Consider the following 14,989-nt stretch of genomic DNA (forward strand, 5'->3'; position numbering starts at 1 on the left):
TTCTCACAAGACAGTCTACTCATTTTCTTTTTTATTCCTGTGTTTTTTAACACAGGGTTAATGTTCAGATCTCTTTTGGAGCAAAATAATCCTCTGAATTTTTGACATGTGCCCAGTGACCTCAGTCTCAGTATATATACTGCATTAAAAAATGTAACCTTGTTCCTTTTAGTGGTCATTTGGTAACAGTTTGATCATAAACAAATGCAGCCTCAAACACAGAAGGCTTGAAGCAAGTATACAGAACTATGGAGAGATCATTTAGATGATCTAGAATATGCCTTTTTTTACGATGCCATCAAAATGAAAACAGTTTTAAAAATTCTCATAGAATGTAACTTTGACACTGCTTTAACTCTATTAAACAAAGCACTGCCATGTTGTAATTCCTATTTATTACTCTCTGGAGTTGCATAAGTTACCAGATCTGCCTTTTGTGTGATATCCTTTTCAAATATATGAGGGTAGATATCATGTTTCTCCTTCTATTCTTAAAAAGTCCCAAATTTCTTGAATCTTTTAATTCAAAAATTATATATTGAACATCTGATTTGTGGAAAGGCATGGGCCATATTAAAAATGGGGCTTCATATTAAAATGGGGAAAGGGTGGAGATTCTCAGGTGGAATCTAACCCTTTTTAAAGACAAAGAAACAGGATCAGAAGGTCACTTGGGAAAATTTATTTGGTAATATTGGGTAGCTGGATTAGTATAGTTGGAAAACAGAGACTCTTGCTTTAGGAGAGCTGCTCTTTTGTTATTTCCAGAATCTTCATCATGGTCAAGGTTTAGAGCTGAATATTTAATAGAAGAAGTCTTTAGGGTATGCTTTCTATTACATACCCTTATTTCGACATGTGTGTTTTTTCCTGTTATGTAAATGCTTTTTTATTACTTATGCATCTTCTCTTATATTTAAGCAAATAATTATTTCAAGGACACATTCTTCTACATACACACAAAGTTTAGGGTCACCGACCTTCTTAGGTTCTAGTCTTAGATCTGTTACCATCTAAGAGCATATAAATAAGGGAAACAGAAAGAAAAGGATTTACAAGCTGAGAAGGAAGCAATGCAAAGATAGAAGAGTGATAGAGTAGGTAATTTGGGAAAAGTCAGTGATACACAGCTCTTAACCATGAACAGTGATTCTTAACTCTTGAATGTTTGTGGCATTCATGAAGGTATTAAAAGGTGACTTTTAAAAAATTGTTTCAGATAACTGAAAAAAATTGAGTTGCCACATTCTTCATTAGGTCATCTTTGAACTCTACTCATGCACTTACATGTTTAAGGCAAAGTTTTACTAAACACACACTTGTTCTTGCTAGCTTATCGAGTTTTACTGCTAGCTTCTTACTCTTAGCAATTGTACCTCACATTACATAGTATTGTCAAACCCACTATATTCAGTGTTTCGCCTGACAAACATGGTGTATTATAGGATGTGTATTCAGTTATAGATAAAAATAAATTATTCTCGTTTTTCAAAATTTGCTGGCCTACCTGTTAAGCTTTTGCTTTAAGACCTGCTAATGTTTCTCAAACTTCTGTGGTTTAATCACCTGAGTGTTTAGTTGCTCTATGGATTCCCAGGGACCCATTCCTCAGAGATTCTGATTTGGTAATTTTGGGGTGGAACTCAGGGATCTGTAAATTTCACAAGCACTCACAGATGAAACATAGACTTTAAACAGCTAAGAGTGCTCATCAGGATTATGTTGATATTATTTTTTAAACAGATGTGCCAAGCCTATAATTTGAATTTCCAGGGTTGGGATTTGGCCTTCTATATTTGGGGGAAGAAGTTCTATTGATGATTATGGATATATGCCACAGGTCAACCATTCAATAGTCTAGTCAGTGTAGTTAATGTATTTTATAATTACTAAGTTCTAAGTATGTGGTAGTATTAATGTTTTAGGAGGAGGATATATTTCCTGTATTTGTAAAGCATTTGGGTAGGTTTTTTAAAGAGGAAAGTATATAACAAACTAGTTTTGAGTGTTGCTCTTTTACTTCTTCGGGCATTTTTGAAGAACACGTACGTATTTTATTAGAGCAGAAGGCTCAGAGTGGCCCCCAGATCATCATCATTGGTAACACCTACTAACTCGTTAGAAATGCACATTCTCAGGCTCCATTCAGACTTTGTAAATCAGAAACTCTGGAAGTAAGGCTTAGCATTCTGTGTTTTGAGAATTCCTCTAGGGAACTGTGATGCAAACTGACGTTTGAGAACCTTCATCTTAGAGTAAAAGCTTTACATACACATTTTCGTTGTTTTATTTATCTAGCACAATACTTTTTTTTTTTTTTTTTTTTGAGATGGAGTTTCACTCTTATTGCCCAGACTGGTGTGCAATGGTGCAATCTCAGCTCACCACAACCTTCATCTCCTGGGTTCAATTGATTCTCCTGCCTCAGTCTCCCGAGTAGCTGGGGTTACAGGCATGTGGCACCATGCAAGGCTAATTTTGTATTTTTAGAAGAGATGGGGTTTCTCCATGTTGGTCAGGCTGGTCTCGAACTCCTGACCTCAGGTGATCTGGCCGCTTCAGCCTCCCAAAGTGCTGGGATTACAGGCATGAGCCACTGCACCCGGCACAATATAATATATATAATCAGGGCTCAAAGATTTGTTGAGAGGCTCAACACCAATTCTGGACCAGGAAAGATTTTATTTATATCACCAGTCAGGAATAATCCAAAAACAAAAAGCACATTCTTCTTACAAATAACATTTCAATACACGTTAATGTAAACACATGGAAAAGTATTAGCTACTTAATAAATGTAATTAACATGTAAATGAAAAATTTACACATTATGGCTATTTCAGATGTGATATAGTTTTCATTTTCAGAATGAGCCTTCCAATTTAAAACAGTGATTCTTTTCCCCCTGTTTATTTTACTGCATTAGAAAATCACATTTAAAATAAGCATTTTGGTGAGGTTATTGGAAGGTGAATAAATCCATCTTTTCTTTAATTATAGATATTTAAGAGAGATGTTGCCGTGCCATTCAGATAATGATGATCTAAGGCAAGAAATTTAGTTGCTTTCAAAAATAAGTATATACATTCTGAACATTTTTCTTTATAAACAAACCATTTCATCTGTTTTTTTGAATTTCAAATTATACAGAATTTTCAAAATTTGAAAATTAGGTTAACATGAGAAGCTGAAGATACTGAATTATATTATCTGTTCAGTCTATACTTTTCTTTAGGATATACAGTAGGAAAGAATATATGATAGTTCAAGTTAGATTACTACTTCTTTCAGAGTTTTTTGACAAATACAGGTACAGTGAGAGTGTCAGTTCATGGTGAATTTTTGTTAAAATAAATTACAAAAAATTTGTGATCCTGATTTCTTGAAACTAGTATTGTTAATATTTGTAAACTTTACTAACATTGTGTATCACTGTATTCTGGTTTTATCTGTGCCTCTATGAGTTAAATATATGTGTGTATAGCTACATATGGTTATATTTATACACATACATTACACATAGGAGTGGAATCATACTCAATTTTTTTTGTATAGCCTGCTCTTTTCATATACTACTATATTGTAGCATCTAGTATAAGCAAAGATTAATTTTTATAGACTTTGCTTTTATCCTGAAATTTTATGGTAACTGGTTTAATGGAAAGACAATTTCTGTGACGTGTTTTGTCAGTTAGGGATTGACCCTGGTAAAATATTGCTGGATAACAACAAGCAATGTAAAAATACATTTGTTCCATAAGATAACCTCCGTGAAGGTAGGGGCTTGGTCTCTTTTGTTTATTGCACCATGTCCTGTTCTAGGAACAGTGTTAGACTCATAGAAGGTGATCAAGAAATATTTCTTGAATACATCAGTAACATTCTCTAACATGTGGGTATCCTAAAGGTTTATTTTTAAAGTTTATTGATTAGAATTCAGAAGATATTTTCCCAGACAAAATAATAATAGATTGCTAGCTGTCTTGAAAATGTAATTTGTATTTAATTTGAAATGTCAAGTTTTTGCTATTTTTTCCATTAAGTAGAGATAGGGTTTTAAAAAAATTACATGTGATGTTTTAAGTATTCTGGTTTTGCAACAATTACTAGGTAGAAAATGTAACAACAGATCCTACTAATATTACTTCCAATAATACATATAAAATACTTGTCTAAAAGTAACCCTCCTTAAAAAAACAAAGCTGGCCGGGCATGGTGGCTCACGCCTGTAATCCCAGCACTTTGGGAGGCCGAGGCAGGCGGATCACGAAGTCAGGAGTTGGAGACCAGCCTGGCCAACATAGTGAAACCCCGTCTCTACTAAAAATACAAAAAATTATCTGGGCGTAGTGGCAGGCACCTGTAATCCCAGCTACTCAGGAGGCTGAGGCCGGAGAATCGCTTGAACCCGGGAGGCGGAGGTTGCAGTGAGCGGAGATCACGGATCACTCCACTGCACTTCAGCTTTGGGTGACAGTGCAAGACTCTGTCTCAAAAAAAAAGGCAATAGGATTAGGTATCAACTTAATGAAAACTTCATGACAGCACTTTCTTGAAAAAGACTGTGGAAACCAAAGTTAGTAAACTCCTATTTCTGCCTGGGTTTGGAAGACGTAAAGATGATAAAGATGTTTAAGTGTTCCTTTCTTTTTTTTTGAGACAGTGTCTTGCTCTGTCTGGAGTGCAGTGGCACAATCACAGCTCACTGCAGCGTTGAACTCCTGGGCACAAATAATCCTCCTGCCTCAGCCTCCTGAGTAGCTGGGACTACAGGAGTGCACCCTTACACCCGACTAATAATTTAATGGTTAAGAACATTAATTATAACTCATACATTTTCCTGACCACATTAGCTTAGGACAAAACAGTAAAAGACATGAGTGTAGATGAAAGCGATAAGGGAACTAATCTTAAACACTGAACCTCTTTTCAGCAAATTGGCATTCTAGTTTCTCAGCTCTCTCTTTACACCTCTAAATCTGTTTCCTAGCAAGATCACTTACTTGCCTTGGTTTATGGTGATACTTTTCATTGTTATACTGCTGGGTGATTGTTTTAATTAGTAGCTGTTTTTTTCTACTTCAGGAAGATGGCACTGCTGGCTGTGATGTTTACCTTGTGGCTAATGCCTGTGTTTCCCTATGTTCACATTTATTCCACGATTCATTTGTTAACATTTACTAAGCTGCTTTTCTGTGCCAGGAACTTGGCTAGATGAATAAATGGTTGTTTTTGTACACAAAATTAGCTGTCATAATCAGTTATTGTAGCATTTATTCTTGCAAAAATATATATTTGTATTTCAACTAGTGATCAAATCTCAACTTATTAATTCATACATTCAGCCAGCACATAATTGAATACTTCTTATGTGTCAGAAACTGTTCTAGGTGCTTGGGATGTTCATTGAACAAAATAGACAAAAGTTTCTGCCTTTGTGGAACTTACTTTCCAGTGTAGGTGTGGATTGGTGGGGTAGAAAATAAGTAAACAAAGTAAGATACGTACTTAGGCTTTCATAAACATAGAGCAGGGCAAGAGGACCAAGATGGAGGCAGTGATCAGGGAATCTCAATAATGGTGAGACTGGGACAAAGACTTGAAAAAGGTGGAAAAGCAAGCCTCTTAGGTATTTAGGGTAGCAAGGGGAACAACTAGTGCAAAGGCCCTAGGAGACAGTGTGTTTGAAGTGTTGTAAGGAACAGTAAGGAGGCTAGTTTGGTTAGAATAGAATGAGCAAAGGGGGCAAAGTGGTAGAAGATGAGATCAAAGAGGTAATGACGCCATTGTGGAGGCCCGTATGGACTACTGGAAGGGCTTTGGCTTTTACTCTAAATGAGGCAAAAACCATTTTAAGCAGAGAGGAGTGATATGACTTGATTTCTTGTTAAAAGGATTATTCTAGTTGCTGTTACAGGAAAAGACTACAGCGGTGCAAAGAAACAGGGAGACAAAAGAATGTAAGATTTTCACTGTAACTTATATCTAGTATGCTTGCTTATACTTGAAAATGCATATCCAGATAATTGTAGTAAATTCAAATAGTATGTTTATTTAATAGTACTAACATTGATATGCTGGTTAATTATGATTAGGAGCACTAATAAAGCACAAATCAGAGATTCTCCAAAAAAAATGTTGAAAGGGCAGTCACCTTGTCCTGTGCCAGAAATCAAAGTCATAGCAGATTTGGGCCAAATATGTCAAAGTCAAACTTACGCACATCACTACTGAGAAGACAAAGATGAATGTGTGACAGTGTCCTGCCCCCAAGAACCTTTAAGGGTTGTAAAGGAAGATTAATATAGCCAAATAACTAGTGATCAGTTCTACCAGAGAGGACCAGTTCTGGAAGACAGGGGAAAAAAACCAGAAACAAAATGATGTTTGCATTAAATCTTTAAAAGTTTCTCTCATAAATTTACCAAGCCAGATATTGGGAAGGGTACCCCGAGCAGAAGGAGTAGAGTAAGCAAGCCAGAAAGGAAATACTGGTGCTTTTAAGTAACTGCAGTGTGACTGGAGAATGTGGAAAATGATGAGGATAAAGAGGTGGACAGGGAACTAGGTAAGGGAGGGCTTTCTTTTAAAATAATTAAACGTTGTCCTGTGTACATTTAATGGGATTTTAATCAGGCCATAATACCAAATTTCTTTACTTTAGAAGGATCTTTATGGTGATGGTTTCAGAAAGAAATTAAAGCAGAGTAATAGTGGTTGGCAATAATGATCAGCTAGTGGTTCCCAAACTTACGTATCATATGCATCTTGGGAGTTTTTAAAAACTCAGATTTTGGGGCCGGGCGCGGTGGCTCAAGCCTGTAATCCCAGCACTTTGGGAGGCCGAGATGGGCGGATCACGAGGTCAGGAGATCGAGACCATCCTGGCTAACCCGGTGAAACCCCCGTCTCTACTAAAAATACAAAAAACTAGCTGGACAAGGTAGCGGGCGCCCGTAGTCCCAGCTACTCGGGAGGCTGAGGCAGGAGAATGGCGTAAACCTGGGAGGCGGAGCTTGCAGTGAGCTGAGATCCGGCCACTGCACTCCAGCCTGGGCGACAGACCTAGACTCCGTCTCAAAAAAAAAAAAAAAAACAAAACTCAGATTTTGGGATCCTGACTTAGATCTACTGAATCAGAATTTACAGATTCAAATTCCTAGTGAGGCCTAGGAATTTGAAATGTTGAATGCCCTTCATGATGCAGCTAGACAAGCATTTGGGAATAAAGCATTAGGTGACTATTTCAGTAGACTAAGGAGTGGGAGGCCATTTAAGCTCAAAGACTGTTCTACTTCTCACTATATTTCTAGTACCTAGCATAGTGCATGGTACTTGATAGATGCATCCTTTCTCCCATACCTCGCCCCACACATCTCTTCATCTGTATCCTTAGTAATATCCTCTATAATAAACTGGTGAACATGTTTTCCCTGAGTTCTGTGAGCTGCTCCAGCAAAGACGGGTTTGTGAGAATCCCAACTTTTCAAGTCTGTTGGTCAGAAGTTCCTGAGGCCCAGACTTGCAACTGGTGTTGAGGGGGCAGTCTTGAGGCCTGAGCCCTCAACCTGACACTATCTCCAGGTAGCAGAACTGATTGCTCACCTGGTGGTGGAGAGAACCCCTCCCCTCCCGATTTGGTTACAGAAGTTGTCTTCTGTTTTGTTGATTGCTGTGGTGTGGGAGCAGACGGGGGAAAAAGCTGTTGGAGAGTTTTTTCTAAAACAGTAGGGAGATATTTAGATTTATAAAAATAGAATCAAAGTAGATTAACTGAGCACACTGTGAAATATAGAGTAGAGCTGTGTAAGGAGTATATCTTAATGTCACACTGACACCAAATTGAATGTTTGCTGGAACATTCAAAGATCTAAGTGTCCCAAGTCTGTGAAAACAATCAGGTTAGTAAACAGTCTTATGCAAACAGCAACACAATGCTCAAAGCCATTTAAGGAAAAAGAACAGTAACTGAATTCTCTTATGGAAATGTGAGATGTTGTTTTACTAAGTACTGATTGTGTTATACTTTTTGTTTATTTGTTTGGTGGTATTTCAGTTCTTAAAATTCCTTCAAATGTGCTGCAAAATACAAACCAAGAACTTGGTCGATTTTCTTTTTGTTTTCCTGTGGAAAATGATGGAATTCAAAACCTTGAGGATTAGACCTTGAGAGTTAACCTTCCAGTGATTATGCCACCATTATACAAAATTCTGGAGGACAAAACCCTTCCCACTTAAAAACCAGTTAGTCTCAGAAAATCACCTCATGTGAGGAGACTGCATCATTATAGTATGTGTATTAGCTTTAGGTAGAGATCTAAAATGTTTTTAATATTTAAAAAACTTCAGCCTTTCTTCATTAATTTGGCCTAATACAAGTTAGAAGAACTTTAAAAATGAGTACAAACAACAAGGAAGGGCCGGGCACAGTGGCTCACGCCTGTAATCCAAACACTTTGGGAGGCCGAGGCGGGCAGATCACCTGAGGTCAGGAGTTCCAGACCAGCCTGGCCAATACAGAGAAACTACATCTCTACTAAAAATACAAAAATTAGCTGGGCGTGGTGGCACGTGCCTGTAATCCCAGCTACTCGGGAGGCTGAGGCAGGAGAATTGCTTGAACCCAGGAGGCAGAGGTTGCAGTGAGCTGAGATCATACCATTACACTCCAGTCTGGGCAACAAGGGTGAAATGCCATCTCAGGGGAAAAAAAAAAAACAACAAACAAACAAAAAAGAAAGTTTCTGTGACTGCCAGACAAATGTTGAGCAAGTAAAACACCAACAATGTTGAACTTAGATATTGTAATAGCTGCTCTGTACAAATAAAGTCTACTGGGAGTATATAGGGTAGACTGAATTACCATCTTTTGATTCTTTCCCCGTAATGATTGGCGTTACCGGAAGGGATTGCCTTGCTTTGAAGAGCTGATGGACAGTAGAGCAGAGAGCATCTATCACCATTGTGGGTGCTTTTCAGTTAGGATTCTGGATTTATAAGCAAACTCCAAGAAAGAGCCTGGTTCTGAATCCCTCTGAATAGCTTCAGTCAAGTCCTAAATTCTGAAGCCAACCTCTATAATTCCTCCTTTATGTCTTTGGTATGTGAAGTAGGCAAATTTCGAACTTTATAATAATAGCCTAGACTTACAAATACTTGCCTTGGTAATTAGGATGAGTTTTTGAGAGACAGCATAGTCTTAATCGCATGGACACCAGACTGCTTGAGTGGAATATAGGTTCTGCCATTTATTAACGGAGTAACGTTGGGTAAGCTATTTAGCCAGGGTCCTTATCTGTAACATGGTGATAATAATAAATGTTAAATAATAGGTGAGAAATGTTTAGAATACCACTGTGTACATAGTAAGCACCATGCATAGGTGTTTAGATTTAAAAATACTGGCAAAGGCAAGGTTGGATGGCTCACACCTATAATCCTAGCACTTTGGGAGCCCAAGGCAGGAGGATCACTTTAGCCCAAGAGTTCAGGACCAATCTAGGCAACATAGATTCCGTCTCTGCAAAAAATTTAACAGAATTAGTTGGGCATGGTAGTGTGTGCCTGTAGGTATTTGAGAGGCTGAGGTGGAGAGAGGGAGGATCACTTGAGCCCACAATTTCGAGGCTGCAGTGAGCTTATGATCATGCCACTGTACTCCAGCCTGGGTGACAGAGCAAGACTCTGTCTCTAAAATAAAATGAAAATAAAACTGCAGGCAAAAATGCCAACTGAAAGTGAACATGAACTTTTCTTTGTATTTTTCTTGGGCCTGAGACTTTAAAAAGTGCAGGGCAGTTAAAACGATGAGATGTAATTCTCACCTATCAACTCAGCAGAAATTAATAAGATTAAAAAGATGCATAATATATTATATTGCAGAGTCCATGGGGGAATTGATATACATATTCATGAACTGGCAGAGACAAAAATGGGCACGGAACCATTTGGAAAGCTATTATGTACTTTTAAAAATTTCAGTAGCACAATTTTTATATCATGAAATTTCACTTCAGAATGTCAGTCCTGTAGAAATACTGACACAAGTGCAAAAACAGCAAAAACCAACTTGTACGTTCAAGGCCAGAAAGAGTTATTTCACCAGATAATAGAATTGAGGTACATTAACTTTATTAGAAATAAATCTGATAATCTGCTAACATTTTAAATAGTTATGGTTTAACTTCAGTTCTCGAAGTCACATATATTTACAATTAGGAATGCTAACAGGCTTTTTGTGCAATACGGAAAGATGACTTTAAATGCCTACTATTATTTTGTGTCCTTTTATTTTTTTTAATTTTTACTGACCTACTACAAAGCACCAAATGTTTTGTGTTCTTAATCTGAAGAATAATAGACATTCTCTATAAACAGCTATTGCTTATTCATGAACTTTGTACACAAGAATCTTCATAAGACAGGGGCTCAATTATTTTTCTAAATATATTTCCTATACAAAATAATTTCAAGATATAATTGTTACTTTTGTGTCTAATACTGTATATTAAATAATAAAATAGTAAACATGTAAAAACTACAGTACCATAAAGATTGAGCTATTTTGCCAGTAGTATACTCCCAGCTTTAGATCTAGAACAGTCATAGAAATGGGGAAACAAACTATTTTGACTGTACTCTTAACAGAAACAGTACCTTATGCAGTAGCAGAACGTAGCAGCAGCAGAACTTCATTTGACCTATACTTAAAAACAAAATAGATGCAATTTATAAAATTTAGAGAAATATAGTGACCTTATTTGCATGCAGAAGATGTACTTCTTTCTGATCTATACATCTTGTGTTGTGCAATGTAAGCAATAAAACAGATGGTACAGGATTCATCTCTGTGGGACCTAGACCCCCCTGGTCTAACAGAATAATTATTGGTCAGTACTGTAATTCTGTGGTATAAAACTGATAAAATTAGCCTTCCTGTGACTAGACAAGAAGCTGGGCAGTTTAGATGCTGAAACTCATAAGAACTTCGGAAGCTTTAGCTTTAAGCTTACTTAGAAATGTTACAAGACCTCTAGTAGTCACATATGAAGACTATCATAAAAATTTCTCCATTAAATCTTTATTATAGATCCCTGATTGGTTTATGTCTAGACTCATTGTGTGATAAAGGACCTAATGATTTTTATCACCTTCTTCATCTAATATAGGTTTGTCAACTCTATATTAGTTGTTTTCTTGAAGGCTGGTTTTCTTCCAAAATTCAGGCTCATGCTCAAATTCTTATTTTCAGTCTACACTAGCTTTTAAATATACTGTCCTTTAGATGCTTTATCTAACCTCACATTTCTAATGGATTTGTCTTAGACGCTTATTGCCACTCCTTGGATAGTCATTGCTATCTTCAAAGTTCTGGACAACACATGTATTTCAGAGGAACTGGAGACATTCCATCACCATAGTTAGCTTGCTTGGATACCCTTTAAAAGCATATACTCGCGCCTGTAATCCCAGCACTTTGGGAGGCCGAGGCGGGTGGATTACTTGAGGTCTGGAGTTCGAGACAAGCCTGGCCAACATGGTGAAACCCTGTCTGTACTAAAAATACAAAAATTAACCTGGCTTGGTGCTGCATGCCTATAATCCCAGCTATCCCAGCTACCCGGGAGGCTGAGGCAGGAGAATTGCTTGAACCTGGGAAGTGGTGCAGTGAACCGAGATCTTGCCATTGCACTCCAGCCTGGGTGACAAGATCAGAACTCCATTAAAAAAAAAAAAAAAAAAAAAAAAAAGGCATATATAGCATGTATTATAAGGTTTTCAATTTTTCACCAAGTGTTTCATTTGGGTAGTCATTAATATATTGGTAGTTTACATCAGTTGAGTGGTTCAGAAAAAATATGGTAAGTTGCTTATAAAATTCTGAATACTTTGGCTAGGCACAATGGCGCAAGCCTGTAATTTGAGCCTTTTGTGAGGCTGAGGCAGGAGAATTGCTTGAGCTTAGGAGTTCAAGACCAGCCTAGGTAATAAAGAACACCTGGACTGATTTTGGCATTTGAACTAATATTCAGGTTTAACATGAGATAATTGATCATCACTCTATTTTGGAGGCTTTATTTGAACCAAATAGAAAGCTATTTCCCACAGCTATCACTGCCTCTCACCTACAACTTAAGGGGGTCGGGGAGGAAGTGAGGGAGTTTCTGTTAGGGCCAATAGGGACCTGCTAGATACCCCCCATCCTGGGAATGGTGTATGGAACTCCAGTGTATGCTGGAATTATTATTGTCATACTTTTTTTAAATTTTACTCTTCTGCTTATACAGATCAAGTCATAACATTTTATTTTTAAGTTCAAATTGAACACATTTACAGAGAACAATGCAGCGAAATGAAAAATAAAATAGACTGCTGGCATTTGCATTTTCATGTAGCCTCAGTGACTAATTTTTTTTATTGTACAGCATTGAGAAAATCCTAGTTCATATAACTAGTTATAGTTCATATAGATTCATATAACCAGTTTTAAGTAATAATAGTTTCTTCCTTTTTTTACTCCACCATCTATCTAACCAGATGAAGATAATAGTTTTTAATAGCTCACCTTAAATTTCAAGGTACTCAAGTTAAATTGATCTACATGCTTGAGTTGAAGTTTTTTGTATCAAAGTTCAATAACATGCTTACATTCCTCATTAAAGTATAAAAGTCCTGTAAGCACATAAACTTGAGTGCTAAAATTAGTATTGCTATTGTCACAATACAACATGTTATACTGTAACAAGAGCATATGCTGAGAACTGTGCCTGTTAGTCCAGAATGTTGCTTCTATGGTTGTACCTTTCAGCTTTGCAGATCATTTGGAAGGAGGAGAGATCTGAGGTGGATACAATTAGGTACTTCATTCACAGGATGTAAGGAGGATTAAGTAAAATAATGCTGGCTAAAAGTCCTTACTTAGCATACTGCCCAATGCTCACAAAATCATAATAGCGGTTTTTAACTTTTGGTGAAGAACCTATTTAACAGGAGTGAGTTCAGGGGCATAGGAGATCATGTGTATGTTTAAAGTAGAAGCAGCATTCCCCATTAAGAAGAGAAATACAGTGGAAGAGCAAAGACTTTAGAGTGAAAAAACACCTGGATTCAAATCCTATTTGCTACATAATGGCTACTTTTAACCTATTGAACACCAGTTTCTTCATTTGTAAAATAGGGACAATATTTAACCTATTTACAGGTTGTTGTGAGAGAACTAGGCACCTAGTACAGGGTAATGTTGGCACATGGTAACCTTTCATACATAAACTGTCGCTATTCAAGAAGCTATTAGATGTCACTAGGCAGTTAAGCAAAGGATGACAGATTTGCTTGGTGTGACAATGAAAATCTTTGACTCTGACATCCTTCTTGAAAGAGTTCCCTGAAGATATGTCATTGTATTGACACCTTTATCTTTGCTAACCTATCCCTTTAAATTCTGGGTATTGTGTGTGCCACAGCTTTTTTTCTTCCATATTCCTGCATTTATTTGGCACCTGTTGTGCCAGTAATAGATAAGGGGCTGCTAAGGGAGGAGACAACCTGCACTGGCTTACAGCTGCTAATATCAGTTCCTATAGCTTATTGTTAGTGTTGTTCATGTGGTAAGGTAAACGGTGAGAAAGTACTGGAGTCTAAAGAAACTTGAGTAGAAATCAGTTTGTAGCTATTACCATTCTACCTGCTAACAACTCCTGTTTTCAAGTTATTATGTACAACTTTAGGCAGTTTCTCTAGCCTTAGTCGTGGTTTCTCTGTGTTGAGACTACTTTTGAATTCTATGAATTACAGCCTTAGATGTACAGGCTACTTTAAGTTTTTGCCTAAAATAAAAACATTCTCTCCAGTTACACATGCTGGGGAGGAAACGCCTGCTTCCGACAGGTTTAACGCTTGGTTTTGGACTTTTTGTGAGAGTTCCTTATGTGTGCAGTAATCCAAAATTTGTATAGTTGTCCTTTATAAAAGTACATTAATCTCGTAGACAAATCTCCATGTAACTTAATTACATGGCATCTTCTAATCCTTCTGTGATAAGCAGAAATGTAGTTTTATTCAAGTTAAGGCAAACTAACTTGTATACACTTTCCATCTCTTATTTTTTTTGTTGTTGTTGTTAAGTAGGATAAGTTCTGAACGTCGAAAAGAAAAGTCTCGAGATGCAGCCAGATCTCGGCGAAGTAAAGAATCTGAAGTTTTTTATGAGCTTGCTCATCAGTTGCCACTTCCACATAATGTGAGCTCGCATCTTGATAAGGCCTCTGTTATGAGGCTTACCATCAGCTATTTGCGTGTGAGGAAACTTCTGGATGCTGGTGAGTTATTTTACAAGGGTAGAAATAGGCCTGAAAATTAGAAGTTAGAAGTAAATAGAAATTATTTTTAGAAGGTGGTCGCAATGTTTTGATTTTGCATATCTCCTTATATTGTGATATGTACATGTTTAAAATTTTTTCTGTAATTCTTACTATTTTTATCAAGCTTCATATTTTTCTTATCAGTTATTCTTTGAAATAATCTTTTTTTTTTGCATTGTAATTTGTTTTGCTTTATTCTCTTAAACATACTCCCAATTCTTTTCTAATATAACATCCTTTTTATTACCTGCTTTTAAAGCTTTAGTCAGCAATAAGATACTGGCTTTTTGTTTTTTCCCTTTTTCTCCTGTTCCATCTACCTTTCTTTCTTTGAAAAACATGACTCAGGCTGGGCACGGTGGCTCACGCCTGTAATCCCAGCACTTTGGGAGGACCGGGGTGGGTGGATCATGAGATCAGGAGTTCAAGACCAGCCTGGCCAAAATGGTGAAACCCTGTCTCTACCAAAAATACAAAAAATTAGATGGGCGCACTGGCAGGTGCCTGTAATCCCAGCTACTCAGGAGGCTGAGGCAGGAGAATCGCTTGAACTCAGAGGGCGGAGCTTGCAGTGAGCCGAGATCGCGCCACTGCACTCCAGCCTGGGCGACAGAGTGAGACTCCATCTC

At 37.3% G+C, this 14,989-nt stretch overlaps 1 protein-coding gene across 7 annotated transcripts in view; it reads left to right on the forward strand.

The window, feature by feature from the left end:
- HIF1A (hypoxia inducible factor 1 subunit alpha) overlaps positions 1–14,989 on the forward strand; it is a 53,467-nt gene that overhangs the window by 10,103 nt on the left and 28,375 nt on the right. For 4 of the 7 annotated variants that reach the window (XR_012414625.1, XR_012414626.1, XM_005561440.4 and 1 more), the window contains exon 2: positions 14,125–14,318. Coding sequence is in view for 4 of the 7 variants with exons in the window: in XM_005561440.4 (XP_005561497.1) it covers positions 14,125–14,318 (194 nt within the window). In the remaining 3 variants the exon portion in view is untranslated. 7 annotated transcript variants of the gene reach the window in all.

Source organism: Macaca fascicularis, chromosome 7 (assembly GCF_037993035.2).
Source record: "Macaca fascicularis isolate 582-1 chromosome 7, T2T-MFA8v1.1".
Taxonomy (NCBI): domain Eukaryota; kingdom Metazoa; phylum Chordata; class Mammalia; order Primates; family Cercopithecidae; genus Macaca; species Macaca fascicularis.